Source organism: Numenius arquata, chromosome 7, assembly GCF_964106895.1.
Source record: "Numenius arquata chromosome 7, bNumArq3.hap1.1, whole genome shotgun sequence".
Classification (NCBI taxonomy): Eukaryota; Metazoa; Chordata; class Aves; order Charadriiformes; family Scolopacidae; genus Numenius; species Numenius arquata.
In genome coordinates this window covers 14,800,715-14,823,806 of record NC_133582.1, presented here as the reverse complement: position 1 = coordinate 14,823,806, position 23,092 = coordinate 14,800,715, and the positions used below count along the sequence as shown (strand labels likewise).

Genomic DNA, 23,092 nt, shown 5'->3' with positions numbered 1-23,092 from the left:
GATATTTGTCATCTTTATATAAGACAGCTCCTTATTACTGATTTTTTTTTTTTTTTTTTTTAAATGGCATGTAGTATGTTTTGAAGAAAAATGCATGAAAAAATTCCATTTGCATAGAGATGTTCTGGTCTACATAATACTAACATTGTGTTTTGTCTTAATGTTTCATATTTCTGGTTTGATTTGTTGCCCTGTGTCCCTGCATAGCAGTGCAGCTGTTGAAGTTTTTAATGCTTTGGCAACTGGAGCAGAATTTGCATTTTTACTACTGCTTGCTTTTGTGATACAGGATTTCTATGCTTTATAAAACAAGTAGACTCTTTGGAACAAGATGACGTGTTGTTACTAAATTTCTTTATAATGCTAGTGGTGCAAAAATCCTAGACCAAATGTTCAAAACAGTGTTTAATTTTGATCTTTTAATCTCCTGTTGTGTTTGTCACTGATAAAAGAATTTGCCATAATGAGTAAAACCTTCAGACCTGATTTAAGGTGATTTAGTTTAAGTTCAAACATAAAATAATAATTTGCTCTTTTGGTACAGAGAGGCATTAATAGTTTTCACGTATTTCTCTAATCAGGAAGTGTTTGAAAAGGAACAGTCTATATGTGCAGCAGAAGAGCAACCAACAGAAGATGGGGTGAGTGAACAATGACCTTTCCTTGTGCTAGCTACAGAGAACTTTCTTTCAGATCATGAGTTTCTAATTGTGTGCTTCTCAAGCAATTTTTTTTTCCAGAAATGCCTACTGAAGTGTCTCTTGAGCTCTGCTTTCTAGCTTTCTAACTAAGTTACAAGTTACATCTAACTTTAAAATGCTTAAAGTATAGTGAATGCCTGAAATTTAATGAACAGAATAAATATTTAAAATATTGCTTTCTTACAGCAAGGAGATGTCAACAAAGTTAAGAGCAAAGGATGGCAGCAGAAGAATAAAGGAACCAAGAAAGCTTCAAAATCAAAGAAAAAGAAGCCATTGAAGAAGAAACCTGTGCCACCTTCATTGCAGCCGCCAAAACAGCAGAAGCAAAAACAAGCTAATGGGGTAGCTCATAGATTCATTGAATTTTAGTATTTTGTTCAGTTTATCACTCCTAATTTAATGAGGTTTTTTTTTTTGTATCTGTCTGTTACATTTCATTCTATCTGTATCTGTGAAGCATATCTCCTAAAATAGCCTTTTTTTCTTTACATTTAAAAATTACTGGTAATTATATTTTAATTACATAAAAACTACATTTTAAAATAATCAGATAACCACTACAGTGGTATTTCCAGTGGCCCCTGCTGAAAGTTGTGCCCAACTACTTTAGAAGTCTGGCTTCATAGTCCCTTTTTACTAGTTCTTGTTATGCTGCCTTCTGGAAGGTGAATTGTTCTGTACCTGCTACTTTTCCTCTAAAGGAAAAAAAAAACGAAATGAGATTTTTCTTCTGGTAAATCAAGTAGCTTTAGGACCTTTATGCTCCTGCTACATGGTGTTTTCTCCACCTCATGGACTGTGTTGTAGGTACTTTCTTATATTCTCTCTTCTTACAACTTTTTGAAATGTGACCTCAGAATCAAATACCATTTTCTCCCGTTTGTGTTCTGGATGCCATATGGAGAAGGAAAATTGCTTCCCTGCTCCTCTTAGCACATGAGGTGAAAAGGATTAATCTTCGCTGTAGTTATCCTCTGTGACATCAGAAGAGTGTAGATCAAAATAGGAAATAAGAGCTATGACCGTAAGACAGGTGTTGTGAATGCTGTGTACTACAATAATGCAGACAAACTAAGTTAGAGGTTTTTGTTTGTTTTATTTTTTCTTTCCCATTAGGAAGTAGTTGCGAAGGAAGAAGAAGAGGAGATCTCTGATAAAGGAAGTGAATCCGAAGAAGAAGAAACAAACAGGGACTCTCAAAGTGAAAAAGATGATGGAAGTGACAGAGATTCTGACAGAGAACAAGATGAGAAGCAAAACAAAGATGACGAAGCTGTAAGCCTTACTTTTTCTTGAAGGGTAATGTTGCCTCTGGGGTTGAGATAAAATGCATTTTAATCCTCTAGCATCCCCTCAGGCTAGGCAACACTGGGATGAAGGAGTAATATCTGTTCTCCAGAGGTTTTCAGACCTCATTCCAGCATAAGAGCTTTGTCATTGCAAGCTTGTTTCAGAGAGCGGTGAAGGGTCTTTGCAGAATAGACAGAAAACTTAAAAATGGCATGAGAAAAATAGCTTAATTTCCGGGAAAGATTGTAATGTTTCTTTCAGCTTAATTTGATTACTAGCTGCTGCAGATTTTGTGAGATAAAGTCTCTCCTTTGAACTTTGTTCTTCACATGCAGTGGTTGTTGCATAATGCATACTGTAAGCATGCAGTAGTTGAACAAACTTGTACATGGGCTTAATAAACTCCAGTGACTGTTAATTATTAAGTTAGTAGTTCGAAACTGTGGATTAAGAGGTGGTAATTGAGAATGAGGTGTTGTGGTGGTAGATGACTTCTGCACCACAGGTCTTAGAGTGGAAGACTTCAGAGTGAGAGCTGGAAGTCCTGCGCAGGGTGAGAATAAGCTTCTGATGGGAAAAGGATCATCAAGTTTGTAATCAGGACTCTTGCAATTCAAGTAGTGAGTGTTTATAGGCAGTGCTGTAGAAGTGTGTTTTGAAGAACGTGTGCAAGCCCCGCAGATCCGTGCTTTTAGGTTGGTTTTTTTTTTTTTTTAATATTAACATGAATGGTCTCTTTAGTTTTATGGTTGCTTGATTTTTTTGCTTTTAATCGTAATGTATAACTTAATCTCTATGTGCCTTTCCCTTTTGCATTGTTTAGTATAGCATAAGAGCTTGGCATATGTATCATTTCCATGGGCTAAAATGTCTGTCTCTTTAATGCCAAAGATGGCTAGTACACAGTAACTCTTTAAACTTATCTTTGACAGGAGTGGCAAGAATTACAGCAAAGTATACAGAGAAAGGAACGAGCCCTTCTTGAAACGAAGTCAAAGATAACACATCCCGTTTACAGTCTTTTTTTCCCTGAGGTCAGTAATAGAAAACCGTTACATAGTTTGTGAAACATGAGAATTAATATAATACAAATTAATTGCTTTTTTATATTTTTACTGTAAATAATGGGCTTTTAAAAAGTCTAATACTTGAAAAAATTGCTAATCTTCATTTACAAAAGTCTTAATTTATAAAATCCTCTTAAATTCCTTCAGATACTTTTCCTAAAAACTTTTAATGTATTATTCTTTCTGTCCAGTTCCCAGAGATTTGCAGATTTGAACAGAGTTTAAAGTTCCATTTTGATGGCAATAACACTGAAGTTTTGGTTTGTTTTTTTTTTTTCCTGCTGATCTGCTACATATAGATAGATCGATCCAGAATGAAACCCTTCAGATATATAGGGATTTCAGTTATAGTCCTTTTCTTCTCTCTTGTTGTTGGTTGGTGTTTTTGTTTTTTTTTTTTTTTTTGCTATGGAAGGTGAAAGTACAGCAGTGTCTCTAATACAGAGTTAAGGGTAGAGTATTACTCTAACTGCAAGCACCTGTAAGCAGCAGGAGGTCCTGTGATAACAGAAATGACAAGAGAGTTTGGGGGTCGTTTGGATCAGCAGATTTGTTCTGGCTTGCTGCTTGACTTCGTCTCAACACAACAGCATGGTGGCAACACAGCGTGCACCTGTGGAAGATGGAGAAGGTTGGCAAAGCTGTCTCTTTCTACCACAACGTAGTCTGGAAGTGGCAGAAGCCAATTGTGGAACAGTCCTTCCTGTAGAGCTCAAAAATACAATGTCAGATGTGGATGGGTATTAGAGAAAAGGATGTGTTTGAGAGTGGTGATCAGTATAGTAGACAGGCTGAGGTGTCTTTGCAGCAGTCTTTGGTGTTGAAGGTATGTTCCCATATATCAGTTGTTATTTACACGAACAGCTAACTACTCAATAGGTGTCTGATTACAGCAATGAAACCTCCAAAAAGATGGGATTTTTCAAAGTGTGGTGGTTGATTTCTGAGCAGATAAGTTAGGTCTTTGGGAGGCGACCAGATTGGAACCAGGAGGAAGGAGTATTTGGCCACACTTTCTTTCCAGGGAAGTGGTTCACAGGGTTTCCTCTGCTTCCCTGCTGTCTGACTGGGGAGCTAGTCTAGGATCTCTTCTCTCTCATCCTGCTGTCATCTAGTCTAGGATCTCTTCTCTCTCATCCCTCCAGGAACGGGGAGGTGGGATGCAAGCCTTATGTTTCCTCTTGTGGCTTAAAGGAGACAACTGAGATGAGGAAGAACAAGAAAACATGAGAAAAAAGAAATACACTGGGCTCCCTCTTTTCAGTCCCCAAGGCTCCTCGTCTGTACCCCATGCAGCTTGTTGTGTGTGCAAAACATACTCCACTGTCCCCATGCTTGTGATCACACCGTTCCCGCTGGTTTTACCTAGTTCTGCCATCGTTAGAAAGAAAATTGTGGGAAGCAAGACCTGTTGCTAAGGAGCCAGGCAGGATATTCCAACAAACCAAATAAATTGTTTTCCTGAAGGCCTTAACTGAGAGTTGTGTGGCTTCACGACATCTAGTTTTGTAATGGCTGATGTTAATGCTGTGTTTTTCTGACACTGTTAGGTACCCTCCCGTCTCTCAGTACAGCTTCCAACAGTATACCAGCGTAACAGGAAAAGGTGTACTGCCATTCTGCTCTTCTGGCTGCCTTAAATCATGTCAAATATGCAGCTGAGTCTTAATACCTCCTTGCTGCGACGGCAGCTGGCTTTGGTCATCAGTCTGAGCTCAAACAGTGAGTGTGGGCTGTGCTCAGGGCCACAGGGGTGCTAACTACTCATATTTCCTTTTTACCACACTGAGGGTTTCTTCAAAGACTTCACTTATTCTTACTCTGTACAAAGCTGCTTAAGCTTCAGCTGTGTGTAACCAAGCTGCTGGTGGGTTTTATGATAAAACCTAAATACAGTACTAAGCAAAAAAAAAAAATCTAGGGCTGAACTGAATACTTGAACTTGAAAGATACACGTGTTATCTCATGGTCCTGCAGCCGTAAATTTTCTAAACTCTCTTCTCTGATTTCCTGGAAGTTGAATGCGGCTGTACTTAGTGCTGTAGCTGCAGCTGGAGCATGTTCAGATAAAGTTGATTTGCAATGTCTGAAGAGCAAAATCCATCGTACTCCCTGGGTGGTTTTTTTCATCTGTGATTTAGAGTATTATGTGTATTGTGGTCATGGCTGGTTCAGAGATGCAGAGTTGAGGATGAAACACTGTAGTTGTGTGAATCTCTATTTCCAGAATTTATGGATGTTTGAGTGTAGCTGAGCCTAATATATTTATTCTCAGGAGGTAGCCTTAAGACTGTTTCATCTAAGTTTTTGGGCAGTTGATTACTCTGCCAGAGATGCATCTTTAATCTGTGCAGGTTCCTAAATAATTATCTTCTGCTCCTGCATCCATGGATCCAGAAACTGCACAGATTGTAGTTTTGACATTTTTAGGTAGAAACTGGCCCTGGTGTTCCAATTTCATGAACATACTGGTTCCCTGGCATGCCAAACCTTGCACCCATCTGTTAAAGGGCATCTTGCCCGCTTGCCTGTTAGCTTTCCGGATTCTCACAGGCATAAACTTTAAATTCCACCCAATAAGAGAGAGGAAAATGACACTCCTGCACAGTTGTCCTTTCTATAAAAGAGCAATGGTACTTGGGGTCAGGAGCTTTTACCTCCAAAGAGTTTACTCTATAGATTCCTTTGGCCATTAGATCAATGACTGTTGTTTGTTCTGGTATTCCGTGCCCCCCCCGGTTGTTATTTTTACCAGTTTTTGTGAAAATCTGGCTGATAGTTTTTATCATTGTTCTAAAAAAAATTTATTCCTCGCCATTGAGAGTGATGGAAACAGAAACAGGCACAATTTGTAAGTCAGCACAGTGTTTTGGTAACATCAAAAATAACATATCGATACAAATGCAGTTCCTTTTTTCTGAGATCAGAGTCCCTTATAGGCCCAAAATGGCGAGTAGCCATTTGTGTAATGGATCTATCTCCTGTAATTCCTTTCATCTGTACTATTTATACTGTTTATCCTTCTATTCCTAGAGGCCCCTTGGCTAGGAAATAAACACTTTGACTGCGTAAGATTCTTCTTCGCTACAGCTGTCAAGCAGACTGACATCATATTTATTGTTGAAACTTACCATTAAAATAACTTATGCCTTGTAATCACATGGGACAGTTTTTCATGAAGAAAATAGGTTAGAATAGTTGGTGAAAGAACTTCTTATAATTCTACAAATTCTAGTCTTAAATAGTATGGAAGTAGGGTTTTGTCGTGTTCTCAGTTCCTGTTGTGCTAAACACATGAAGGAGTGCTGTTGCTTTACTGTGATGCAGTTGCTTTTACTTTTATAGACTATAAAATGGGCATTAACGAGTTAATTTTAAACTCCTACTCTGGAACTCAGCAGTGCTAATCAGGGTGTTTTGGTTTCTGGTGTGAGTGTCTTGCTGTTGTAAATCTGTAGTTTTGTAGTTGAATATTTCAGTGAGATGATGACGTTTATTACTAGCATAGCAATTAGTCACTTGAAGAGAGAGGAGTTAATTTAGCTCTTGTAAGTTTTCAACCTGGGGTATTTAAATTTCAGATCAACAAACATTGGCTTCTGAAGTGTTTAAAAAAAACCAAACAAAAAAATCACCCCAAAACCACCACCGCACCAAAACTATTGAACTTCTGACTCTTTCAGTAGAGACAAAGATTCTTCAAATTCTACATATTAACAGCATTTGCTTCCCCACTTGCGGAATTTGGAAGCGGATCAGTGGTGGTGGTGAATTCCGCTATATCCTTTCCTTCAGTCCTTCTAATGCTGTTAGATTAAAAATGAAACAACCACTGTCATGCAGTGCTGAAGCAACCATCTGATTGTTGTTGGTGTAAATATATAAAAATTGGCCTCCTGGTTTGGAGCTTGACTTGTAACTGTTATAAGATGTGCTCTTTAGGGCTCCAGTCTGTCACAAATGTGATCAGACCACCAGGGATGGGTAAAAATTGGTTTGGAACAGTTCAGGGATCTGTCATTTGGGTTGTCGAAAAGGTGAGGGTTTTCCCCTTTTTTTCTTTTCCCCTAAGGGTTAGGATTGTGCTGTTACGACTATTACTTGAAGAAGTCTCCCTCCCCCCCCAACTTTTAAATAAAAAAGGCTTAAGGAGGTGAAGGAGCGGAAGCACGCTTTGCAGTACTAAACTAACTTTGCAATAGAAAGGTTTCAGCTTCTATTAAAACAAAGTGGATTTTGCCTAAAACACGTGCCAGAGGGTTAACGAAAAGGGACTAGTGGTTAAATGAAGAGCAATTGACGTCGAAGAGCTGTAGCCTTTCCCATTTGAGAATGGTCATGTCCATGCTGCTGAACTGCACCACAGTCTTAAAAATCTGACTCCTCTTGAGGGGTAAACTATTATTTTTGTACAGTGTTGCTGTCCTTTATGAAGAACTGGGCTCATTTAATTTCATTTAGTGTAGGAACTATACTTTAGTGCCTGCAGCGGCAAGACCTTTGAGACCTGTAGCTATTTTGAAAGGTGTGTGTGACAGGCGGCAGTTGTTGGGTATCCTTTACAAACACCGACACTGCCAGTGGTTCATACGTCCTTGAAGTGAAATCACACTATATCCAAATTCTGACTTTCAGGACATTCCTGCTTTTTGGAAGGGGAGAGAAGAAGTGGGGCTAAACATACTTTCCTGAAAAAGATTGTTGACTGGGAAGAGTACTTTATCTGTCTTCTGGCATGCCTTGCTTTGTATACTGACCTTTTTATTCAGGCTGGATTTGTGTTAACGGACCTAAGGTAGTATTGTATTGCTTGAAGCTGCCTGTTAATCCTTAGTGGACACAGTTCTTCAGAGCGGTTCCGTGTCTCACGCAGTAGCTCAGGCTGAACGTATATTAGGCTGAATGAGGCCTTCGGAGACCAACAGTTACTTGTGATAACTGGATGGCTTTCAGTGTGCAGTATATACTATATATTTTATTCTAACACATCCAAGAGTTTAAAAAAACCCAACCAAATAAACACAAGCCACCTCCTTTCTAGCTGTATTGTGAGGACCAGTGAATTGTAATTACCTGTTATAAAGTGTAGGGTCATAATTTTACATGACTTCAATAATCCTGTTTCATGGTTTGTTGTTTTTTTTTTTTCTTTTATGAAAGGAAAAACAAGAATGGTGGTGGCTGTATATTGCAGATCGGAAGGAGCAGATGCTAATATGTATGCCATATCACGTTTGTACACTAAAAGATAAAGAAGAGGTAAAGTACTTGAAGAATTTTCTTTTAGGGTATTGCAAAACTGTACTGAAGTGTCTTATGGTATGCAAATACATTTAGATTTTAATTTTTTTCATACTTATCTCTTAAGATGGGAAACAAATTTTACTCTCCTGATAAAAGAAATTGATAACGGAGAAAGAAGAGATAATTTAAGAAGACTTTCAAGTTTCTTTGCCGAATATGATATCAAAAGCTGATGAAAACCAGTATTCATACACAGTGATCATTCTTACAGTTATTCAAATGTGTGAGAAATACTAAGTGTTCTTTCTGTGTAAAGCAAAGGCTGTGACAAATTAATTAGCCTCAGCTCATATGAACCTTTCTGAGTCTGTAACCTTTGGCTGTGTTCTATGCTTTTCTGAAAAATGGAGATTTGATGTATTTTGTTCTTTCAAAATAGATTTTTTTGTACAATTTCAAGTAAGAGTTAAGCTAATACTTCCAGCAGACTAAGTGTTTTAACCTGTTCAGGTTTTTGAAACTTAGGAAGCATAAAACAGGGTGAAATTGTTTACTTAAAAACATAGTTACTTTGATCTAATTCAGAAAAAAATGTGACTCGACTATTCATCTTTCATGGAAGGTATTGTGCTTGGGTATTCTGTCTCTTTTCTGCAAGTATTTTATTATATAGAGATTTTTCAAAGAAGTGTCACCTGTTAGAAACTAGTATTTTTTTTTTTTTTTTTTTAAGAAAAAATATTCTGTAGTAGTATTTATCGCTCATTAGTGTACTTAGATACTTATTCTAATATGTCACTTGAAAGCAGTAAGAACTTACGGCATGAATTCTGTTTTGTAGGTAGAGCTGAAGTTCCCAGCACCAGGCAAACCTGGAAACTATCAGTACACAGTTTATTTAAGATCGGATTCATATATGGGTTTGGACCAGATTAAACCATTGAAGGTGATGTATAATTGTGTTACGTATTTGTATTATATTGAAAGCTACCTCGTATGGTTATTAAAACCCCCAAAGTCATGTTATCTTGAAGAATTCAACCTGTCCTAATTTAAACTAGTGGCAAGGAAGGATTTATAAGCTGTTTCTGCCTGACGCCAGTAGAGGCAATTTTATGATGGGTTAAATGGGACTAAAGTTTGTGATGCTTTCCAGTGCCTGCATATTTTAATAAACATAATCTCACGTTTATTCAATTTCTGCAGTATGATTGGCTCTGGCTTTATACCTTGAGTCCTGCCATGCCATTTCTCTGCCCTTAGTCCTAGATACATTCCATGAATGAGATGCATGCCTTATTTCTGGAAGTGGTTGTTGGTTTTGTTTTGTGTTGGGTTTTTTTTTTTGTATTGGTTGTTTTTTTTGTTGGATTGTTGGTGGTTGTTTGTTTTTTTTCTTTAACTGTCAATTTCATGGGTTGTGTCATTTGTTTTGGGGTTTGTTTTTGTTTTCCCAAATTGATGTGTATTGTCTGTAACCCTTTCCTGCCTCCTCCCCGCCTATTTCTTTCTTTATCCAATTACAGCTGGAAGTTCATGAAGCAAAACCAGTGCCAGAAAATCATCCGCAATGGGATACAGCAATAGAAGGTGATGAGGACCAGGAAGACAGCGAGGGCTTTGAAGACAGTTTTGAGGAGGAAGAGGAAGAGGAGGAAGATGATGATTAAACAATACTGTTGAATTGACTACAATATCTGCACACACTGCAAACTCTTGGTCTGACTGTGGAACTGTACAATAACCAAGAAACACAGTACAGAAGCTTTGAGAAGGCTGAGTTTAATTTTTCTTTACCAATTAAGAGTGCATTATGTAACTTCTCAGTGGAGGTGAAACAAATCTGTTGCCATTGATACACCTTGGAATATGCTTATGGCTCATTATAGCCTTCAAGTGCAGGATGGTGCATTTGTTTCAATTGAAAATAAAAGCTTTTTTATTCTAAATGTCCGAAAGTGTGGGCTATGTATTGTCTGATCAATTTAGGGTCCAATTTAAATTAAAGGTACTATTAGCTAGGAGCGAACTTTAAATCAATTTTTCTGCATTAGGAATTTATTTTAGAAAACATTTTTGGTATATTTGACATTACAGATCTCTGTTGATTGAAACATCATATGCTCAACTTTCAAACTTGATTGGTTCTGTGGTATTCATTAAATATTTTTGCTGTGATACTGCTCACATCATTCATAGCTTTAAAATCTGTTTTACTTAACTTGATCATTATAAATTGGCATCATACCCATTGCCACGTTCCATATATTCTGGAGGGCTGCTTTTTTAGGACTGTTGCCTTTTTATGCCCAAGACTATAATGGAAATCATAAACTTTCTTGACTCTGCCATAGGATACTTATTAATGGCTTAAAACATTTTTAAGCCTTTATTTCCTCGGATCAGCAGAAGATCTGAGTCTTTTGATAAACGAAATGTCTGAAAGCAATTTGGGGACCACGTGTTACGTAAGTTGGTGGCTTTTGTGTAATACCTTTATGAAGGGTACGTGCTGGAAGCCGAAGTCTATTCTTAACTCTGAATCTACCTGACACTGTTGGAAACATTTTAAGGGTAAAATACAACATGCAAAGAGGGCATGTTTTGTATCAATTTTGAATTCCCGTCAATAAACTGGATAATTTGATGGCTGTTTGCAATTTGTAATAGTGTGCATCTCTTTGAGTTTTTTTTCTTTTTTACTTCAGTCTCCTGCAGGGCTGTGAACAAGAGGGTGATTCTATCCTTAACCCTGTTTTAAAAAAAAAAAAAAAAAAGGCAAAAACCACAATTAGAGAATAAATTCAGGGAGGGGAGAATCAGAGCTGTTTAGTGTATTGCATGACTTGACAAAAGCCAGGAATGGATTCTTCCTTTTCTTCCTCTCAATAAAACAAATGAAAGTGATTAACAGTTGTATTTCTGTATTTCAGAAATACATATGAGTGTTCTGCAAGTAGGAACAGATGTATTTCTGTTCCTATGTATTGAACTATGAAAATGCAATGCTGTAAAACGTGACAAATTGTCATGCAGGAAAATTTCCATCCTATGAAAATTGCCCGAAGCCAGAATAGTTGCACACTAATTTGTGACCTTGTTTATTAGAAAGGGTTGTCACTTTAAATGCAAATTTACATTGTTATATTCTTTGTAATTGCAATAGTTGCAAATAAAAATTGAAAATGTTCTAAATGAGGTTATGGTATCTTTCAAAGTACTTCTGAAGTGCGTTTTGTGCAGGAAGAACTCTTGTAAAGCATGAGCAGTGTCAGGTGTTCAAACTCAATAATGAAGACTGGGTTTAAATTAAATGGTTTGTACACTTGATACCTTTTAACTCCCGCTTCTATTTGCAAAATATAGCAGAGAAATAACAATAAAAAAGCACGAGTTGCATTCCGTAGGCTTTCAAGCCAAATTCTGCACTGATGAGAGAAATGCTTGAGGAAGAGTCACCAGATGCCTTATGCAAAATGAATGCTAAACTTACATTGTTCTGCCAGAACAATTCACAGTGAACTGCTGTGGTTGTTTAAAAGTTGGGAAGTGATTATAATTAGGAGATATAATTGATAATAAGAGCGTGGCAGGGGGTGGGGGGAAGTGCTTTCACTACCGATCCCTGAATTTTACTAAAGTCAAGGTATATACTTCCAAGATATGAATGTATTGAAGCAATTGAGGAGGAGAAGAAAAAAAACATAAAAAAAAAAATCATGGCCCTAATCTGAACTCTTGAAGTATTTTCTTCTTAAAGATCGAAGCTGACAGCTGAAAGTCTGCAAACCAAGGATGATTCTGTTGAGCCAGCAAAGGCAAAGTCTAATACTTCTTCAAATATGGGTCTCCTGCAAAGTCAAGGTAACTTAATAGAAGTTGCGAGGATAAAAATTACGGTGGTATTGGAAATCTGCCTAATGTGAAGAAGGCGTGCTGATGCTTTCTCTCCTAAAGATACCAGCTATATGGTTGTGCACCATTTTACAGCGCCTTCCAAGACGGATGCAAAAATGGTGCCGAGGAGGTATTTAAGAGCTTCACGCAATTAAAAGCACCAACTGCAGATGCACAACTCTTAGGAGTGTTACTAGATTATTGAACTGTTGATTGGTCTGTCGTGTGGTGTCACCATTAATAATGATTTTTTGAAGAACAATTCCAATTGCCATTCAAAGATTCGGTACCTGTCTCTTGAATAAGAGTTACCAGGATGGGTAAAACTTTAAAGGAAGAGGCAACATTTTGTGTTCACTGTTGTATTTGTCTTGCTTTTTGATGGGGTTTAGAAATTAATTCAACTGATTTTACACCTAACTCTTCTGAAACTCTGGAATAGAATCATAGAATGGTTAGAGTTGGAAGGGACCTTAAAGATCATCGAGTTCCAACCAGGGACACCTTCACTAGAGCAGGTTGCTCAAAGCCCCATCCAGCCTGGCCTTAAACACTTCCAGGGATGGGGCATCCACAACCTCCCTGGGCAACCTGTTCCAGTGTCTCACCACCCCCGCAGTAAAGAATTTCCTCCTAATATCTAATGTAAATCTCCTCTCTTCCAAGTTAAAACCATTACCCCTTGTCCTGTCACTACTGAAGAGTAAAAAAGTTCTGGAAATCTGCTTTGCTGCTGCACCCCCTGTGCAGTAGTGGCCCAGGCATAATTTGGAAGCATCTATTATTGTTTCAATGTGACTTTATTTTTGCCCTTCTGCTGTCATGCTTCTTTTTTGTAGCTGGACTGTCCACCCTGAGATGCGGCAAACACCTTCAGGGCTGGCAGAAGCCACTTCCAAGGGGAAAAAAATGGGACTTGGCCAGGATAGGCAGGAGGGCGATGCAGCGTAACTGGCCCTGCTCCCCCCGGCCCAGCCAATTAGTAGATGGTAGTACAGTGATTTAGGGCAGATGAATGCTTCTTGTTCAAATACAGGGTAAATTTGAAGTAGATATTGGTAGGTAAAAGGAACGAGTTATAAAAGTGGGTTTTGTGGGGTGTTTTGTGTGTGTGTGTAAAATGATTTAACACTTCTGTCCCCCTTTAATTAATATTAAATGAAACTTCACTTTTTTTCTAGTCCGATGCTGGATGATTAGAAAGCTACACTTATGCAAAAAACTGATAAACCCTCTCTGAATTGTAAACGTCTTGTGAGTGGAGAAAGCCCTTCAGCTGGAGAGGAAGAGAAGATGCTTTTCCCAGTGCTGGGGTGTAGTTCCAGGCCGGACTCCAGCAGAGGGAGGCAGGGGCTTGGTATTTCTTCAGGAAACCGGAGGAATCTTCCAGGGGATAGCTAGTGTGTTTTGAGCTGTAGGTTTGGTTTTGTTTTTCCACTTTTTGGAGGAGGAATGCATAGATGGCGGTTTCTTTTCTCTATTTGTTTTAAACAAACTCTGTTGTTACATGTGCGTTCCCACTATTTTTATATCTGTTTATCTGTGGGGTTTTTTTCCCCAAACACCTTGCTGACTACACATTTAAAAAGTGCTGAAGGAAACCCATTTTAAGATTGGAATTATCTAAATTGTTGTTATTATTATTTAATTATTTAAAACTTAAAACCTGGCAGAGAAAGAAAGGCAGAGGTTCCTTTTGTAGCAGGGATTGGGGTGTTCATGAATCCGTTTTGAGCCTTAAGCATTGCTTTGCGCTACTTCTTGGAAATGTATTTGTGTAAGGTGGACATCATGGAGGTATCTCCGGTTCAGCTGTATTTTAAGCTCTGCAAAGTGAGATACATCAAGTGGTTCTACCATGAGGATGCCCATGCTTCCAAGAGCTGATTTATGGGGTACCTGGGGTGCCCTGTGGGCAGCAGCCTGCATTCGCAGCGTGCCCTGCAGAGACACATTTAAAGATGTCCCTGGCAGTATCATCTTTAAAACCTTCACAGGGCAATGACTCTCTCTCTTCTTAGGGTTTGTCGAAGACTTGGCAGAGCACCCGAGTGCTGGATTAGAGGTTGAACGTGTGCTTGAACTCGTTTCTCTTCGGTAAGGTAAGCAGGAGCTTTGTTGGCTGTGCTCTGTTGGGGCTTTAGCAATCGGGGGAACAGATGGCAGAGAGGACTTTGGGTGACTCGTGTTCAGTATCGAACTCTAGACGAGATACCAAGTTTGCCCACACCGTACATCTGGGTGACGTTCACGGCTTGCACTTCGTTTCTTTCATGTCAATGTTTTGGTTTAAGATGGAATTTGAGCTCACACAGACACTATTTAGTTGGTAGAAATAATTTTCTGCCAAAATTGTTTATTTATCATTCAGTTATTAATGAATCTAATTAGCACAATAGATTGTAAAGCTAATGATACTGTTTTTAAGCCAAATTACATACATGTGCTTCGAATTACATTTCCAATGTGTGCTGAATCAGGAAGCTTTTTCAACCTTTCACTGTGTATAAGCCTTCCACGTATATGCTCTAATAATTACACAGGGAAGATGTTACCATTATATAGCATGTGTGGAATTCAGTAGCACACAGGAGACTGCATGGACCACCTTGAGCAATTGTTTTTAATTTGTCCACCTTTACTTTAAAATAAGTTGCGAATACTTTCTTTTTTATGCAAGCAATGTAGCTAGATGCTTCATGGCACAAAGCTGGACAGAAACCCTAGAAAAGCTGGACATCTTATGGGTATCATCTCCTGCAGGGCAGTTCCTGAGCTGGGAGAGCCCCGATGCCGCTGGGGCATTCCCGGTCCCACACGGGGCAGGCGTTGCCTTTGTCTTTGCTTGGGCACGGTTCTTAGATGCTCCAAAGGCCAGGCTGGTGTGAGGCCACCTTTAACTTAAGGTGTCTGAAAATGAAATGCTGTCCTTGCTGTGAAAGGCTGTCCTGGCTTTTAGGCATGGTTTTCCATCACAGGGAGTGGTTCATGTGTGTGCCACACATACAGCATCTTTTGTAGCCTTTCTACCCCATACCCTTACAGCCCGTACCATTATACCCTGTGCCCTTATATCCTATCAAGCCAGCCTGCTCTCTCTGATGGATACCCCCCCAAATGTACCCAGGGATCAGGTTGAGGCCATACTCACCAATAGACCAGGCTGATGTTTCCCGCAGCTGGGAAACAGGATAACAGCGACAGCAGGGACTTTGCCTCCAAGCATCCGTACTGAGATGCCTGGATTTGCATGCTGTTCTCCCATCGAGGAGACCCTTCAGGAGCAGGAGGTGTGGAAGGCCAGACGCATATTTTTTATTGGGCGTTTTATTTTTTCCTTCCCTGCACACAACCCTTTCTCCGTGGCCTGATCACAGCTATGGAATTTGTGCTTTCTAATGTATGCGTGTGCAGTAAATTAAACTCAAATTGAATGACCAATTTCCTTACAGCTGAAGCTCCATTAATTACTATGTGTAAATCACATTAGCTGAGATTAGGTTATAATGGCTGTAAAATAGACACTGTCCATGACAGGGTGGTGAGATTTGGAGGCCCAGGTGACAATCACCTCTGTCGCTTGAAATGAAGAGGTGAAATGTGATAGTTCTTGCTTCATCTTGCACCAGGCATTGGGTCTGTCCGAGCCGCCCAGCTCTGCAGGTCCCTCCAAATCAGTTCAGGTGCAGGAGAGCCTGTTGCTCCCTTGGTCCTGGGTGCAGCACACCGGTGGCAGCTTCCCATCATGAGACAATTTGAGCAACCTCATTTACGTCATTAGCTGCTTCTCTTAAACCTCACGTGGCAGAAGGCACTGCTGCCTACAGGTACTTCTTCCTGAAGCTATGAGGATTTACTCTTTGCAGTTAACTTCCTCACATAAGGTTTTATCTTGGTTGTATCTTTTTATGGTTCCCTCCTGATGTAGATTTGTTAGGTGTATTTGATACCTCTTTTTTTTTCCTCCTTCATTGCAATTGGGGATGAATAGTTCATTCAGATGTTGAAAAGCTGTCCCATTATATTTTACATTCAAATTCCCGTTTAATATATAGTATGTATGCTAAAAGTTACTGGGGATTTAAAACACAGAGACTTCTATACACAGCCTCTGCATTTCTTGGCAAGAAATGCCTTTAAAATGTCTGGCCCATCTCTCACTGAGCTTATAAGACTCAGAGGTGATCAGGCAGGGCAGCTGGGGCTGGACCTCGCAGTGGGGTGCAGGTGGCCCATGTCACCTGCTTGTCCCCTCCAGAGACCCTCTGCCCCTGGGTCCCAGCGTGGGGAGTCAGGCTGTTTTGGACGAGTAAAGGACCTCTTCTCCCTTTAGCATTTTTGCCTGGTAGCTGTGGCAGTCAGGATGATGGGCCCCCACCACCTGAAGGGCTGTCGCTGTCGGAAAGAGGGTGTTGGTGGGGGATGGCTGGGTGCTGCTGCTCCTCACGAGATGACGTGGTCCCGCCTGGGGTGACACCAGAGCTGGCTCTGCCGGGCACACACCAACAGGCAGAGTGCTGCATCAAGCACTTTGGAAACAGTGAGACAAGCCAAGCACTGAAAGCGAGAGTGGGTTGGGTGGTGAGGCAGCAGAGACCGCCTCCATTACGCGCTCAACAGGAGCAGAGGGCTAAAAAGAGAAATAGTCGGCATGAAAGCCAGCCCCGCCTGGTGTGTCTCTAACCTTTTCCTCCAAAATGCTCTTGGATGGAGATGCCTGGAGCGGTGCCTGTGAGATGTCACCAGGGTGTCAGTGCCAGGCAGCAGCCGCAGGTCAGCCCGAGCCACCCAGCCAGCCCTGCCCAGCGCCACGTCCTCCCCCCTCGCTGCTAAAAGCCAATTAAAACAAAAAATAGAATGATATTGTTCAAACCCCGGCATCTCTTAAAAGGGAAGCATGGCCCCCTCGGTCAAATGTGAGCCGGGGAGAATCGCAGGAATGACAGCAATTAATCACCACTTTGCTTTGAATCTTCATGTAAGTGCTCAGTGTTAAATATTACAACGGCACCAACACGGAGGCTGACACCAGCCTTTGTAATCCAGGTCTCTGTAGATGCGAGGTTGTAGGCTAGGCAATAATAAGATAATTCAGCTTGTTAGACACAGGCAAGGCTTTTTGGTATGCACATCATGGCAGCCTCAAAAATGATGGAAGTGTCAAAATACAGAGGAGGCAAAATATAAGGAATACCCTAAAAAAATCAATCCTTTCATTTAAAAGATGTCACCGCTAAAATTAGTTTTATTATAACCACAATATGATTTTTAAAGTTTAGCATGTGAGCAATTGATCAGCTAGCTCAGATGACTGGGAAGTATGTTTTAGTTCTGTTTTTTGTTTGTTTGGTTTGTTTTTTTTTTTCCTTTTTTTTCTGTTGGCAGCTATTCCACAGCTGGAAAGAAAACTTGTCCCGTCTCTGGCACAGAGCAGAGGCCACTTGCAAAGTTTAAACCTCCTTTGCTAGGTCAACTAATTGCTTGCCTGTGACAGGATCTGACAGGTCATTGCAGAGTTACATGTGGATGAAGGACAACAGAGCCTGTCCTGGGACTCTGGATTTCACGCGACTTTGGGGTAGTTTGGGGCTAAATGATACTAAAGTACTTTCCTCACTACCAGTAAAATAAAACCTAGATACAGATCATCCTCAGAAGCTAAATGAATGATGAAACTTTGATATATTTCTGATCTCTGCTAGTATTTTTTTGTTTTCAAGAAAAGTGATGTGTGGCCAAAAGATGTAGCTGGTGGCAGTTTTTGGAGGGAGGCACGTGAGTGCGTAGGTGCCACAGCCGCCCAGGTGGCTGCACAGCTGCGTTTCACTCCGGTGGCAGGACAGCCCTGCTCCCCAGCTCTGCTCACGGGTATCGCACCCGTCGGCAAGGTCCTGGGGCTCCCCGTGCCTCTCGCAGCCACCACTGACCTCCAATGTGTTCATGTCTGTGTATTTGTTCCAGCTCGGGGTTATGCATAGCGTGCCCCGGGCAGAAACTGGTCTCTGCGACCAGTGCTGGACGTGGCATTTTGGTACACTGACAGAGGAGGGATGCCTGGCCCATGTGCCCATCCTTCAGGTTTTTTTTGGGAAGCAGAACGCTGCATTTATGTTCCTAAATCCACACTCATCGTTGAAGTACCCTCTTCCACCCAGGCCCCCTGTCTCCAAGTGAAGAGCCGTGGCATTTGAGCACTTGGATCGCAGCTACCATCCAGCAGGCTCTAAACTGTTTGGCTGCTGGAGAGGGTCTGCTCCTCCTCGGTCAAACAAGCAGACGCTGCGTGGGGAAGTTTCTCGACTGAGTTTGTATGCAAACAACATACAGCTCCTGACTGCTGATGGCTATCCAACTCCCCAGTTAATTAAAATCTATAAACTACGCTGGCATATGTAATTTAAAAAATAGCAATGCTATAGTATGACTATGCATGCGTATTGACTAAAAATAGCACTTGCCAAGAGGAAAAAAGAGATATTTACAGTGAATTTGGATAGCAACTGATTTTATTTTTTCTATTGAATTAAGGGAAAGCGGTGTGAAAACATAGCTTATATAGAGACATATATCTTTACTGCTCTTTTGGCTATGGAAAAAAATCAAATCTACTGGACTTGGACTTTTGTATACGATTTTATTGTAAGAAATTGCTCTTAATGGCTTTCTCTCTGATGTGTTTTACTTGAGGGTGGCAGCTGAGTGCGTCCCAGCTAGTGAGATGCAGCACACTCTGTATGTGGCAAGAGTCAGGAGATGGCACCATCGCACCTTGTCTCCTCTCTCTTTCTGGTGTGTGAGCAAGCGTTCAGTCTGGGGAAGAGAGGTTTTCTCTGTGGCTTGGCCATGCAGCGGCTGCTGGGGAGGACCTGCGGTGGAAGCTTCCTCCCTGCTGCAGTCATTAATGTTCAGAGACCAAATGTTTGGGCCTGAACCCCTGGTTGGGAATGGTTTTCCCGGCTTTCACCTCCTCAGGTGTGTGGCACGTGCCTAGCACCACCCTGCCTAGCATCTTCAGCACTGTTTCCTCCAGGATTTCTGTGCTAACGTCCTCTCAGGAGTGCCCTACTTTTTGGGGTGGGAATAACATCTGCTTTCCCAATACCAGAGCAGTTTTCCAAGCCTGAGGGAGGAGAGGGGGAAACCGAAGAGGGTGGGAAAAGCCCGCACAAGGGCATGGCATGCACCATGGTAGATAAAGGGGAAGGAGAAGAGTCCTGTTTGATACCCCCCTCCGCTGAACAACAGCTCACCATTGCTTCTCTTTTAATCGCATCCATGCAGCAAGCCCAGCAGCTCAGGCTTTGCCTCTGTAAGGCAGGGACAGACAGGCTGGGAAGCAGAGCAAGGGCATCTGTGCTGCCTCTGTGCTTGAATGGGGGCTGATTAACGAAATCTGGTGGTACCTCGTGCAGGAACAGGGTTTGCTGCCTGCTGCTGCGGAGAGGGAGCTGCCGGCTGCTGCCAGGCTGTAGGTGTTTAATGGGTTAAGTGCTGGGGGATGCCCTAGGCTGGAAATGACTGTAAAACCAGCAGAATAATCCAAGGAACAAAACTCCTCATTGGGAGGATTTTTTTTTTTTTTTTTAATTACTGCCCAGACCCAGTTATCTCTACCACAGGAACTGATGCACCGGGGCAGCACCACGCATCTGCAGCAGGCACCGCGTTCACCAGGGGACAGGACCCCAGCAGATTGCTGGGTCTCAAGGGAGTCTCATGAGGAAACATTTGCAGATAGGTCAGTTAGTGTGGTACACCTCAGCTGGCATGGACGCAACCTCCTTGTGCTGGACCTGGAGGCGCATCTCTGGTTTAGCCTCACGGCTGATGCTGGACAGAGAGAGATAGTCCATGGCCAGTCACCTCAGCTGAGTAAACAAACGTGTAAAAAATGACCTTGTATGTCAAGCACCTTAACCAAGGGGAATGAATAAGGTTTCTTTGTTTCTCAGCTGCAGCGGGTTGCTTTGGTGCTCCGGAGCTTTGAAGACAGTTTATTACACCTTATTCTACCGTCCCGCTTTGGATGTGAAGATTTTGCCTTTTGGGTACTGTCGCTCTTGGTTTTTTGCTTAAAAGAAGCTCGGAGGGGAAGGGAGAAGGCACGAATTCTGCAGCTCAAAGGATTATTCCTTTTATCACTAAGGATGCTGCGTGACTTTATTGCCTTTCCAAGCTCTTTAACACAGCAATAAACGAGCCATTAAAATATTTTAAAATCAATAAATGTAATAAAGAACCAAGCAAATTACAAAGCAGCTCCTGATGTTTAGTGATTTGGGAAATAATCATGTCCTCAAGTGAGCAGTGAATTGGGGTGGGAGAAGTGAATTGGGGTGACCTTGCAGGGGCTGCTGCACCAGAGGACGGAGGAGGCAGAGCCACTCTGGAGCCCGTCCCAGGGGCAAAGGGGGCTGTGGGGCAGACGATGGATGCGGCTGGACTGGGTGGGGGATCTGAATGGGGTGGGAAACCTGCCCTCCCACCCCTTGCCCATCCAAGATGCTGCCAGGATTTTATTTGGGAGTTTCCCTTTGCTTTTTCTGCAGCACGCTTAGGCACAGGCTTAATTTTCAGCTCAGCCTCCTGAGCAAATTGCCGGGGTACCTCAGGAAGTCTCCGCCGCTTTATTCAAATTTAGCAAGTGCTTGAATGAAAGACGACCTCCAGGGACGGGCTGGGCAGGGGGCAAGTGGCAGGTGATGTGAGGACCAGGTAGCCTAGGCACGTCTTGCTTGCCCAAGCGCTGCTGTCCCACCTCGCCTCCTCCGCTGGGCGAGGGGGAAGGAGCTGGAGTGTGAGCGGGGACCACTGGTGGTGGCTGGAGCCACAACCCCTCTCACGGCTGTTGTCAAAGGCTCGCACATCTAAATGACTTCTCAGCAGCCGTCCTCCCTGGAGACCTGCTTGCTTGAAAGATGATACTGCTCTTGTAATTAAGGTAATTGTTTAAATTCAACCCCTTAAACCAGACCCCATCATACCTCAACCAACTGTGTCTATGCAGGCACGGGGGGATTGAACAGGGTTGGGGTGGGTGTCACGAGATTGATTCAGCACCTGGAAAGATTTATAGGTAAAAATCTTGTTAAACTGAAAAGCCTAATAAAGATGCAGAGAAAAATCACATATAGGGCATAACCTGGGCAGGCACATGCCCCGAAAGACCCACTGCTGTCTTTTGTGCAGCTGTGACTGAGGAGGTGAAGGTCACCCCCGCAGCCAGGCGTTTGCTGGTGGCAGAAAGAAGAGCTCCAGATGAGCTCCTGCCTCGCTCGTCTTCTGCCCAAATAGCAGGTAGGGTTGCACACACTTAGGCTGTTTCAGGATATTTAATTTCCTTTCTCACTTACCCTGACTGCTTTCTGATTTCATGGAAATCTGAAGGTAATTGAATGTAATTGTTTAAAGAATCAAATTATTTAAATTATAGGGTAATGCTTGAAATAAATTGACGATCTGTGGGAGTTTATTAACGTTGGTGGTGGATGAAGAGCAGCGGAGCGCTGTGTGCCATCCCGCCCGGTGCCGGGCTGCAGGGATGGGTGTGCTGGGGAGAGAGCTGCTGGGGAGGGATGATGGCACAAGGTTGGGATCCGGCACATTCCTGCGTGGGTGCATCCTGCATCTCCCAGGACACTCGCCCTCTCATGGCCAGGTTTGTCCTCAGTCCAAAACGGCCTGGGCAGTTCAACAAGAGCTGGTGGGTCAGACTCTCTTTGAGGGTGTTTCAGGGCATCTACAGGGTGTGACAGAGATGACCCTGGGGATCAGGGCTGTTCCCATACCTGTTCCCCATTGCCATGCGGATGGTGATGGACACCTGTGACCCCACCCAATGTCGCTAGCAAAAGAGGCGCCCACAACAGCCAGAAGGGCAGGGCTTTGGTGTGGCTCCTGGTATTTCAGATGTGACTTCAGGTGGCCAAGGGTAAAATCTATGTATGTGCCACAGAAGAATACCCAGCTTGTCTGGAGGCAAGCAAACAAAGCCCTTACACCCAGGAGACCAGGTGAGCTAGGGGCTAATCCAGCACTGGAAAGCTCATGTCCAGTCCCTGGGTGTTGGGCTGCCTCCCAGCTAGTCATTAAAGCCCTGACCCATGCCCCTTGCTGTGCCACCACCTGCCTCAAAAGCCTCAGTCCCACGTCTGGGTCCTGCTCCTGCTCAGAGGAGGCTGCGACAACAAGCAGTGGAGGGAAGGGCTGAAAGATAAGCAGCACAAAATAGGTAAAAGATAAATATCAGGACACTGATGAAAAGAGCATGGCAGGGGAAGGAGATTACAATGAAAAAGATTTACATTTTTTAAAAAAATTGGTGGTGGCCTGTGGTGCAAATAGTCAGGGAAGCAGCGACAGGATGCAGGAGACTTCAGTCATGCTCCTTGCTCTGCTATCACCTGCCTCTCTGTGCAGAGATCCTTAATATTTATCTGCAGCATCATCTTCATTTGCAAACCCTATGCCTACAGAGGAAACTGTTTTAGCATTTTTGAGGTTAGCTGACACCCAGATCCTCAGGTAAACAAGATCTTTTCTTCTTTCCCCCCCTTTCCTCCTCTCCCCCCGCCACTTTTCACCTGTTTAATTTCTATTTGGAAATGAAGCAAGTGGTTACATCAGTCCACCGTGTTTCTATTGTTTGGACGGCAGATTTACCTGGGCAGAGATTTAAAGCTCCTGTACCTCCTCCATCTCCCCTGCCCTGCCCCGCAGTCAGGCACATCATTGTACATGGGAGAGTGGTGTGGGCAAGCCTGGGGCTGGAAGAGCCAGCTGTGAGTTGAAGCCCATCAATGTGAGACTGTGGATGCTCAGATGTTCCTCTGTGCTCGTGTGCCACCAGCATGCAAACAGACCGTTCCCCCAAACTACCCTGGGCAAAAC

The 23,092-nt window shown here is 42.3% G+C and overlaps 1 protein-coding gene across 2 annotated transcripts in view; it reads left to right on the top strand.

Moving 5' to 3' along the window:
• The window catches only part of SEC63 (SEC63 homolog, protein translocation regulator), a 63,789-nt gene extending 52,832 nt beyond the window's left edge, over nucleotides 1–10,957 (top strand). Inside the window, exons 15-22 of one of the 2 annotated variants that reach the window (XM_074150265.1) lie at nucleotides 582–641; nucleotides 888–1,049; nucleotides 1,672–1,680; nucleotides 1,821–1,979; nucleotides 2,927–3,028; nucleotides 8,222–8,320; nucleotides 9,147–9,251; nucleotides 9,832–10,957. In XM_074150265.1, coding sequence (XP_074006366.1) covers nucleotides 582–641; nucleotides 888–1,049; nucleotides 1,672–1,680; nucleotides 1,821–1,979; nucleotides 2,927–3,028; nucleotides 8,222–8,320; nucleotides 9,147–9,251; nucleotides 9,832–9,975 — 840 coding nt within the window. In that variant the 3' untranslated portion in view covers nucleotides 9,976–10,957. The remainder of the gene's footprint in view (nucleotides 1–581; nucleotides 642–887; nucleotides 1,050–1,671; nucleotides 1,681–1,820; nucleotides 1,980–2,926; nucleotides 3,029–8,221; nucleotides 8,321–9,146; nucleotides 9,252–9,831) is intronic. The other variant, XM_074150266.1, reaches the window with a different exon arrangement.
• The last annotated feature ends 12,135 nt before the right edge of the window (nucleotides 10,958–23,092 follow it).